At 50.3% G+C, this 10,709-nt stretch overlaps 1 protein-coding gene across 3 annotated transcripts; it reads right to left on the reverse strand.

Moving 5' to 3' along the window:
- Positions 1-9,050: 9,050 nt before the first annotated feature.
- On the reverse strand, positions 9,051-10,443 carry LOC100601088 (FERM domain-containing protein 8). Of its 3 annotated transcripts, none has more exons than XM_012498674.2 (2): positions 10,357-10,443; positions 9,051-10,188 (listed from the first exon to the last, which is right to left on the reverse strand). In XM_012498674.2, exons 1-2 carry the CDS (start codon positions 10,441-10,443, stop codon positions 9,052-9,054), a joined length of 1,224 nt encoding a protein of 407 aa, XP_012354128.2. In that variant the 3' UTR covers position 9,051. The 3 variants fall into 3 exon arrangements, with proteins under 3 accessions (XP_012354128.2, XP_012354127.2, XP_004092492.2); XM_012498673.2 differs by having other exon boundaries at positions 9,051-10,083; positions 10,189-10,443; XM_004092444.3 differs by having other exon boundaries at positions 9,051-10,443.
- Positions 10,444-10,709: the final 266 nt, after the last annotated feature.

A 10,709-nucleotide genomic window follows, 5' to 3' on the forward strand; every position in this document is an offset into this window, starting at 1 on the left:
GAATTCTTTCTCTGTTGCAATTCTCCTATCTTGATAGAATGGCTCTATCTGGGCAGCAGGCAAGTAGAACCCACTGGGCAGTTACAGTGTGACCACATCTTGCTGTAGCCTTGAACTCTTGGTCTCAAGTGATCCGCCAACTCGGCCTCCCAAAATACTGGAATTATAGGCGTGAACCACCTTGTCCAGCCAAGCCACCTCCCATTCTGTTCAAAGTCATCCCTCTGCTCACTGAGATAAATGCATATCTGATTGCCTCCTTTGGAAAGACTAATTAGAAACTCAAAAAAATGTAACCATTTGTCTCTTACCTATCTATTACCTGGAAGCCCCCTCCCTGCTTCGAGTTGTCCCACCTGTGCTTCCAGTTGTCCCGCCTTTCTGGACTGAACCATTATTCATCTTACATATATTGATTGATGTCTCATGTCTCCCTAAAGTGTATAAAACCAACCTGTGTCCCAATCACCTTAGGCACATGTCGTCAGGACCTTCAGAGGCTGTTTCACTGGTGCGCATGTCCTTAACCTTGGCAGAATAAACTTTCTAAATTGACTGGGACCTGTCTCAGCTATTCAGGGTTCACAGGTTTTACAATAGTGATGTTATTGCTTCCCAGGAGCAATTTGGGGAGGGCCAGAATCTTGTAGCCTCCAGCTTCATGGCTCCTAAACCATAATTTTTCTTTCTTTCTTTCTTTCTTTCTTTCTTTCTTTCTTTCTTTCTTTCTTTCTTTCTTTCTTCTTTCTTTCTTCTTTCTTTCTTTCTCTTTCTTCTCTTTCTCTCTTTCTCTCTCTCTTTCTCTCTTTCTTTCTTTAGACAGAGACTTGCTGTGTCGCCCAGGCTGGAGAGCAGTGGCAGGATCTCAGCTCACTGCAACCTCTGCCTCCCGAATTCAAGCGATTCTCATGCCTCAGCCTCCTGAGCAGCTGGATTACAGGCACGTGCCACCATGCCCAGCTAATTTTTTGTATTTTTAGTAGAGACGGGGCTTCACCGTGTTGGTCAGGCTGGTCTCTAACTCCTGATTCAAGTCATCCACCTGCCTCGGCCTCCCAAAGTACTGGAATTACAGACATGAGCCACCGCACCCGGCCCTAAACCGTAATTTCTAATCTTGTGGCTAATTTATTAGTCCTATGAAAACAGTCTAGTCCCCAAGGGGGTTTGTTTTGGGAAAGGGCAGTTATCATCTTTGTTCCAAAGTTAAACTGTAAACTAAGTTCCTCCCAAAGTTAGTTCGGCCTATGCCCAGGAATGAACAAGGACGGTTTGGAGGTTAGAAGCAAGATGGAGTTTGTTAGGTCAGATCTCTTTCACTGTAACAATTTTCTGTTATAATTTTGCAACAGTGGTTTCAATATGGGGTTCACTATGTTGCCCAGGCTAGCCATGAACTCCTGGACTCAAGCGATCCTCCTGCCTTGACCTCCCAAAGTGCTGGGTTTACAGGTATGAGCCACCATGCCAGGCCAACTCCAGCTCAATTCATGATACAAGAAGCATCATGGTATTGGAAAAGGAGCTATCATTTATTACTTCTCTACTACAGACTGGATGCTTTACATAACACTTTCTTCCTTATTTATATCTTCTTATCTTTCTTGTGTGTGTGTGTGTGTGTGTGTGTGTGTGTGTGTTTTGTCTGCTTGTTTGTTTTTTGAGACAGAGTCTCACTCTGTTACCCAGGCTGGAGTGCAGTGGCACAATCTTGGCTCACTGCAACCTCTGCCTCCTGAGTTCAAGCAGCTTTCCTGCCTCAGCCTCCCTAGTAGCTGGGATTACAAGCATGTGCCACCACGCCCGGCTAATTTTTCTGTTTTTTTTTTTTTTTTTTTTTTTTTTTTCTTGAGACGGAGTCTTGCTCTGTCGCCCAGGCTGGAGTACAGTGGCGTGATCTCGGCTCACTGCAAGCTCCACCTCCCGGGTTCACGCCATTCTCCTGCCTTAGCCTCTCCGAGTAGCTGGGACTACAGGCGCCCGCCACCACGCCCGGCTAATTTTTTGTATTTTTAGTAGAGACGGGGTTTCACAGTGGTCTCGATCTCCTGACCTCGTGATCCGCCCGCCTCGGCCTCCCAAAGTGCTGGGATTACAAGCGTGAGCCACCACGCCCGGCCGTTTTCTGTTTGTTTTTGACATGGAGTTTTGCTCTTGTTGCCTAGGGTGGAGTGCAATGGTGCAATCTCGACTCACTGCAACCTCCGCCTCCAAGGTTCAAGTGATGCTCCTGCCTCAGCCTCCTGAGTAGCTGGGATTACAGGCTCCTGCCACCTCACCCAACTAATCTTTTTTTTTTTGTATTTTTTAGTAGATACAGGGTTTCACCACATTGGCAAGGCTGGTCTCGAACTCCTGACCTCAGGTGATCCGCCTGCCTTGGCCTCCCCAAGTGCTGGGATTATAGGCGTGAGCCACCACGCCCAGCCTTGAAGCTCCTTTGTGAAGCCTGTAAACCAAGTTTTATTGTTTCCATTTTCTAGATAAGAAAACAGAGGCTCAAGAAAGTAATGTGATTTTCCCAAGGTCATACTGTAAGTGACAAAGCAGAGACTGAGACCCAGATTTCCAACCCAAGTTCTCTTTTTATTATGCTGTACTAGAAGCAGTGGGGTGAATTTATTTATATCCCATGTGATCCTGTGGACATGTGAATTTGTATCTGTAGGTGCTTTACTGGGAACTCCTGGAAAACAGGGATTATGAGCTGATTGATTTCCACAATTCTTACAGCAGAATCTTCCATATTAGGAAGCAAATGTATATGGAAAGTAAGGGAGGAAAGAAGAAAGAGAAAATAATGGAAGGCTGGCAAGAAGAAAAATAAAGTAGAAGAACAAAATGAAAGGTAAGAAAAAAGTAAAGGGACAGAAAGAAATAATATACATTGCTACATGAGTTGATTAAAGAAATGAAAGAATTCTCTGTGATTTGAAAGGTCTTTCAGAAACAACAGATATATTGGCAAGAACATGAAGTTAGAACTCAGGGAACCATGGGTGCAGAATCTACCTCCTACTTAAATGCTCTATTACTTTGGCTGAAATTCCATCCCCTTCTAAGTCTGTTTCCTCAACCTGCAAAATGTGGTTAATACATGCTAACTTTTAGGGTGATTTGTGTGGAAAGCTTGAAAAAAGAAAAGGTGTTTATGGCATCTAACAGGAACTCAATAACAGCATTCCACACCTATGGTTACTCCCACTGAGAGCCTGGAGCCCCAGCCATTCCATGATTGTTTAATCTTCTTTCCCTTCCAGGTTCTCTATGGGTAGATGGTGAAGGTCTTGGATGAGGTGCTCCAAAGCTTCCTCCCTGAGAACCCTGACTCCAGCGAGGTATAGGTACAGACCTTCAAGACCAGGAGTCACAGTCAGCCTCTCAGAGGATGCTGGCTGCCTGGGGAAAGTGGTAGGAGGAGGAAGAGGTGGTGTGTTGAAGTGGGTAAAACCAGGTTTGAATTCAAAACAAACAACAACAAAATCCTTGTGAATAATCCACTGTTTATTAGCATGTGGATACTTGAGAGTTGACCATGTCCTCTGAGCCTGCCTCAAGCCTTTCATTATTTGGGTTATATGTTCCTTGGACCTTTGCTAGTTGACCCCTGGCTGCAACTACTGTGGTATACCAGTTAGGGCAGAGGTGATTACATAGGCCTGAGCTGGGAGGCTCTGAGCCTTAATTTTCTTGATTCTCCTTCCCCTCACATTTAGCAACTGATATCCTGGATGAGTTCTGCACTCCCCTATAAGCTCAAGCTGGGGCTGGACTGGTGCCCTTTTTCTCAAGTTTGTCATGCAGCACTTTGGCCATGATGTGAATCTGGCTTATCTTTAGCCCTTTTCTAATCTTCATCCCTCTTACCACATCCTGGCTTCTTTCACGGCCTCCTGAATAAGTCTATATTTGTACCTCAGGATTCTATCTGTCTTTTTGTTTTTCTAAATTCTTCTCAGCCTTTCTGTTTCTCTTAGAATATCCTCCACTTTCCTATACTGCCTCCTTCTCCTCAACTTGCTGAGTTTGATTAGGATGGAGGTGCCTTACATGGTCTGGTTCATGATCTTTTGCAAAGTGCCCTCTGTCTGACAGTTTTCAGGGAAGGTAACTAGTGCTAAATACCAAACTAATCCCAGAAGCAAGTTTGCTTTTCCTCTTTCTTTCCTCTTCTATCCCTCTTCTTTCCATCCTTTCAAACTGAGCCGCTTCTACATGCCAGGTTTTGTGTTGGGAACTAAGAAAACAAAGAAATCAGATGGAATCTCTGCCCTCAATGAGATAAGCACCTCCCCAACCCAGGTCTTTGCCTCTTACTAGGAAAAAATTCTTCGGCAAGTTGTTTAGCATTTCTGGGCTTTGCTCCTTAAATAAGTAGAAATCGGGGCTGAATATGAGTACTGTAAGAGAAGCCAGAGGGAATGCAAAAGAGAGAGTGATTGGTTTCATCTCTGAACAACAGTGAAGGTGCCCTAGTTCATTTCTGCTTCTATAACAAAATACCACAGGCCAGATAATTTATAAACAACATACATTTATTTTTCATAGTTCTGGAGGCTAAGAAGTTCAAGATCAAGGCACTGGCAGATTCAGTGTCTGGTGAGGGCTGCTGTCTGCATCTGAGGTGTCTCCTTCTTGCTTCATCCTCACATGGTAGAAGAGCAAAAGGGATGAACACAGTGTTCTCACATGGCAGATGAGATAAAAGCGCCAGGCAGCTATCTGAAGCCTATTTTATAAGGACATTAATCTCATTCACAAGGGCAGAGCCCTCATGGCTTAATCATTTCTCAAAAGTCCCCACCTTTTAATACCATCACCTTGGGGTTTAAGGTCCAACATATGAGTTGTTTGTTTGGTTTTGTTTGAGACTGAGTCTTCCTCTGTCACCCAGGCTGGAGTGCAGCCTCGAGGCTCACTGCAGCCTCGACCACCTGGGGTCAAGTGATCCTCCCACCTCAGCCTCCTGAGTAGCTGGGACCACAGGTGTACACTCTCATGCCTGGCTAATTTTTTAAAAATATTTTTAGAGATGGGGTCTTCCTATGTTGCCTAGGCTGGTCTTGAGCTCCCAGGCTCAAGTGGTCCTCCTGTCTTGGCCTCCCAAAGCGCTGGTATTACCGGTGTGAGTCACTGTGCCCAGCTAATTATTTTCTATGTATGTTCAAATATCCATATGTGTATATGTGAGCATATAAGTGTATGTAAACAAAGGAAATGCATGTGAAAATATGGGAGCTTGTAGTGGAGTTTTATGTGAGTATGTGGAATATATGTGAATGGCGAGAGGTTGTGGTGTTTGGGAGAATATATATATGAATAAATGCATTTGTATCACAGTGTAGGGCATAAGACTATGGTGGAATATATATGAAAGTGTGGGCAAGATGTGTCTATGGGAGCTCATGTAAGCTTTGCAAGCACCTATATGTGAGTGAGAGTGTATGTCAGAGTTTGAGGTGAGTGTGTATGGTATGGGGAGGGGAGGGTTTGCATTGTTTCATGTCAGTGTGTGGGTTTGGAGAATAAATTAGTGGGTTAATTGGGCAACCCTAGTTCTACTCCTTAGTTCGCATCATTCAGTGAAGGCTTTCCGGTGAATTGCTTTCAGCAGCAGTTTCTGGGATTTGGGCACTCTAGGGTTAGGAAACTTGTTATTTTTTCCCTTTCAGGCCCTTTGTTGAGGTATACCCTCATTTAGCTCCATACACATTTTATGAGCACTTACTGTGCACAAGGCGCTACTCTTAGATTTTTCCTAGCAGGTAAGAATACTCTCTGAGGAGTCACGTCTCTCAATATTATCCTAAATCTTTTCCCTCACTGGATTCTCATAAGAGCTGGCTCCCTTCATTGTATAAATGGAGAAAGCAAGACCTGCTCAGAGCATGGACTTGCAGGCAAATAGACCTGGAATGAATTTCTCTCTCTGTTATTACCTAGTTGTGTTAGTTTGTAAGGGCTGCCATAACAAAATGCTACAGAATTAGTGGCCTAAAATAACAGAAATTTATTTCCTCACAGTTGTGAATGTTGGAAGTCCAAGATCAAGGTGTTAGCAGGGTTGGTTTCTTTTGAGGCCTCTTTCCTTGGCTTGCCAATGGCTACCTTCTTGCTGTGTCTTCAACATGGTCTTTCCTCTGTGTTAATGCATCCCTGGTGTGTCTGTCTGTCTTTTCCAATATTCTGTTTTTTTTTCTTTTGACGGAGTCTCGCTCTGTCACCAGGCTGGAGTGCAGTGGCGTGATCTCGGCTCACTGCAACCTCCACCTCCCAGGTTCTAGCAATTCTCCCTGCCTCAGCCTCCCAAGCAGCTGGGACTACAGGCATGCACCATCACGCCCAGCTAATTTTTGTATTTTTAGTAGAGATGGGGTTTCTCCATGTTGGCCAGGATGGTCTCGATCTCTTGACCTCGTGATCCACCCACCTTGGCCTCCCAAAGTGCTGAGATTACAGGCATGAGCCACCACGCCCAGCCTAATATTCTTTTCTTTCTTTCTTTCTTTTTTGAGATGGAGTCTTGGTCTGTCACCCAGGCTGGAGTGCAGTGGCACCATCTTGGCTCACTGCAAGCTCTGCCTCCCAGGTTCACGCCATTCTCCTGCCTCAGTAGTCCCTGCTACTGTGGTCCCGAGTAGCTGGGACTACAGGCGCCCGCCACCACACCCGGCTAATTTTTTCTATTTTTTAGTAGAGATGGGGTTTCACCCTGTTAGCCAGGATGATCTCGATCTCCTGACCTCGTGATCCGCCCGCCTCGGCCTCCCAAAGTGCTGGGATTACAGGTGTGAGCCACGGCATTCAGCCTATATTCTTTTCTTAAAAGGATGTCAGTCAGATTGGATTAAGGCCCACCCTAACAGCTTCAGTTTTTTTTGTTGTTGTTAGAAACTGATTATATTAATAAGTCACATGATACAAAAGAATGAGAACATTCAAATAATGAGTAAAATACTGCTTTGTCCCAAAGGACAAGCAGAAAATGTTAAGGCGCAATGGATGCTCAGAAAACGTAAGAAGCTGAAGGGAAAACACATCATCTGTGTACTCAGACACACACACTCCAACCCATCACACGGACACACCCTCGCCCGCCCATCAGAGAAGAATTCACCTGGAATCAGCTGGGGGTGGTGGCTCACGCCTATAATCCCAGCACTTTGGGAGGTTGAGGTGGGTGGATCATGAGGTCAGGAGTTCAAGACCAGCCTGACCAACATGGTGAAACCCTGTCTCTACTAAAAATACAAAAATTAGCAGGGCGTGGTGGCACACACCTGTAATCCCAGCTACTCAGGAGGCTGAGGCAGGAGAATCGCTTGAGGCAGAGGTTGCAGTGAGCCGAGATGCGCCACTGCACTCCTGCCTGGGCAACAGAGCGAGACTCCATCTCAAAAAAAATAAAAAAATAAAAATAATAAAATCACCTAGAATCAAAGCAGCAGGGACAACCTGCCCTGGAGCCGCCAGAACAGGTGGGCAGGCAGCTCGGTGAGACCGAGCAACTCCAGGACAGGAGACAAGAACTGGCAGCTGACATGACCCTGTGGCCAGGACATTCCAAAAGAGGCCTCTTCTTTCCACCTATTATTTTAACAAATAAAGTCCATGCTGCCAGAAGGCAAGCCCACCTCAAAACTCCTGGCATATTCACAAGTTACTAAAGGGAGGAGGGTGAACGGGCTCTGATACTTGGAGTAGAGGCCCGAGCTTCCTCTCCCACGGTTTTCCACCGGGAACGGAAGACAAAACCAAGCCCTGTGCTGCCACAGGAAGTCCCAGGAAGCACCTGTGAGACCCGCACACCCACCTCGGAGGGTCCCAGGGCTGGGAAAGCCGTCCTCTCAGGGGCTCAGCTCATCTGGGACAAGACAGAGCCCCTGCTCCCCAGTGGGCAAGCTGGGACCAGAGAAGCCAAGCACCCACATCAGTCACCTTTCCAAGTGTCCTCGAGAAAGAAGAGACTGTCCTGTGTGTCCCAGGCTTTTCGGGCACACACCAGCCCCCAGAGAAATCCATGGCGCCACCTGGGAAGAAGCGTTCACCAGAGGTTACCCAGGGCACTTCCTGGCGTTGCCCCAGCACAACTCAGATGAACAAAGACCAAACTAAAACCTGAAGACCCAGACACGGGGAGGAGAGGGCAGGTCTGGTCAGTCCCCTAGGGGAGCTGCTTGGGCTCCAGGGAGTGCCCACCAGGGGATTTTCAGGAGTTTTTCACAGACTGTGAGTGTGGGTCTGGAGGTCAGGTGGTCCACAGGACAGTCACCTTCCAGCAGTGACATCACCAAAGGCTATCAGAAAGGCATGCTCTTTCTGGGGTCTCGTGCCTGCAAAGGAGACCAGAACGAGGGGCACAGGACCCCAGGTAGGGCCCTGCCTGGCTCCCTCCATTCCTGATTCAACCAGGGAGGTGTGGTGGGGGCCCTCACCGTGTTTCTGTCCGGGTTCAATCCAGGGAGGCCCCTCCCACCCTCCTCAGAGTGGTGGCCCAGCCTGGCAGTGGGGGGTGGAGCACCAGCAGGAGGAAGGCAGGAAACTGGTCACCCAAGTCTGGGGGGTGGAGCACTACCAGGAGGAAGGCAGGGACTGGTCACCCAAGTCCAGGGAAGAGGCCAAAGGCACACACTGGACCTTCAGGTCCCAAACCTCAATCCTTGGTCCTCTGCCACTGGAGCTGCCACCGGGCACTTCAGAACAGGGGACACTGCCCATCTTGAGGTGGGCACAAAGGCATGTTTCTAGGTGAGGGTGGCAGCTGCAGCTTGATCGGATGGTCCTGAGATAGCAGCAGGGCCCGGCATCCGGGAGAAGGGGGGGAAGGGAGGGCAGGCTGCAGAGGGGCCCTGCGGGAGGCCCTGGCCAGCTTTGCACAGCCCGGGCATGGCCCCGGGCCCAAAAGTCACTTCTCCGTGGTCTGAGAAATCTGCTGAGGCAGCCCTCCCCATGTGGTGACCCATGAGACTGTTGCAGCCGGCCCCTGCCCCTCAGGGGGACAGTGCCAGGCCAGGGCCCCCAGTTGCCCTCCTCCTGCCTGGTGCAGCGTCCTCAGCCCTGCTCCAGGCTGTCGCTGGGCTGCACCACGGTGTAGCTCCCCTGGCCCAAGGACAGCTGCCGGCTGAAGAAGGACGTGGTGCGCTTCGGCTTCACTCGCCTGATCCCCTTGCAGTCCTCCACGTAGCGGATGGTGGAGAGATGCTGGATTCGGCTGGGCACCACACTGCCCTGCCTCCGCAGCTTGGGGAGCTGAGCGGGAGCCGGCGAGGATCTGGGGTCTGAGGGCGAGCCAGTCGCACTGTCCTGGGGGCCTGCGGGCTCCGCCCCCTGGCTCAGTTCGAAGCAGTACTCAGTGAGGCTGCTCATCAGTTCAGCCTGCTTGGAGTAGATCTTGAGGAGCTTGTTGACAAGTGTGCCCTCGCTGTCCCCGTCGAACTCCAGCCACAGGATGGGCTTCTCCTCCTCAGAGGAGGTGTGGTCCCACGACAGCTCCTGGAAGCGCAGGCCCAGCAGGACGTGCTTCTCTCTGCTGTCGATGACCTGCACACCTTCCAGACTGATGGCCACAGAAACTGGCTTGCGCCCACCCCGGTGCGAAAAGCCTTGGGCTGGCTTGTCAACCTCACCATGGAAGAAGGCACACCCATAGAAGGGCATCTTGTGGCACTTGAGGAGGTAGGCGCGGTAGTGGGTGCCCAGGGTGGCCTCGCGCCGGCCGTCGCTGCTGACCTGCACCTGGCGGTAGGGGTTCAGCAGGCCCTGCTCGCCCGGCCTGGCCCTGGCCCCACGGCCCCGGAGGGCAGCAAAGAGACCCTGGCCCCGCTTACAGAGGTGGGCAGGGAGGAAGGAGTCCAGCTTCTCCCTCAGGTCGCAGGCTGCCGGCCAGCCGGGCTGGTAAGGCACGAGCTGCACGCGGCACACCAGGGCGCCCAGAGCCTCGAAGTCCTCCACGTCGCAAGGGTACCGTGCAGCCAGCACGTTGCCCTTGGCCTCCTCATAGAGCAGCCGCAGGACCTCCTCGTCGAGGATCTGGAGCTCCCGCCGCTTTGGGAAGAACACGTTCCTTCGGAACTGCAGGAAAGACTCATCCATGGCCACGTCGTTGTCCAGGGCACTGGTGAAGCGCAGCAGCAGCTCCGGCCACTGGCGTCCCAGCTTGTAGGGCTGGTGCTTGGGTTTCAGCTGCACCTCCAGCAGAGGGGAAACCAGCCAGAGCGCGAAGACATCCAGGGCGATGTCCGGAAGCTGCAGGACCTCTCGGACGGTGTGGTGAAGCTCATGGGCACTGAGCGAGGGCAGGTTCTCCACAGCCCGGGGCACCACCGTGTCATCCGCCAGGTATACCAGCACGTCAGCCGCTCGGGCTCCCACGGAGGACATGCTGCTTCGGTGGGACCGCTCAGCGGTGCCAGGCTGCCCGGCACTGCCTTCCGTCCAGTCCATCTCGCAGGGTCGCAGAGCCCGCCACCTGAGAGGCAAGGCTCCTGCCCGGAATCCTGCCCTGCCGCCAAGCCCGCGGAATCTTGCTCTGTCACCCAGGCTGGAGTGCAGTGGCGCGATCTCGGCTCACTGCAACCTCTGCCTCTCTGGTTCAAGCGACTTTCCTGCCTCAGCCTCCTGAGTAGCTGGGATTACAGGCATGCGCCGCCACACCCGGCTAAATTTTTTGTGTGTTTTTAATAGAGACAGGGTTTCACCATGTTGGTCAG

The sequence above is a fragment of the Nomascus leucogenys genome, chromosome X (assembly GCF_006542625.1).
Source record: "Nomascus leucogenys isolate Asia chromosome X, Asia_NLE_v1, whole genome shotgun sequence".
NCBI classification, from domain to species: Eukaryota; Metazoa; Chordata; class Mammalia; order Primates; family Hylobatidae; genus Nomascus; species Nomascus leucogenys.

Coding starts and splice junctions, on each gene's coding strand:
- LOC100601088 (XM_004092444.3), bottom strand. CDS start 10,443: ATGGACTGGACGGAAGGCAGTGCCGGGCAGCCTGGCACCGCTGAGCGG.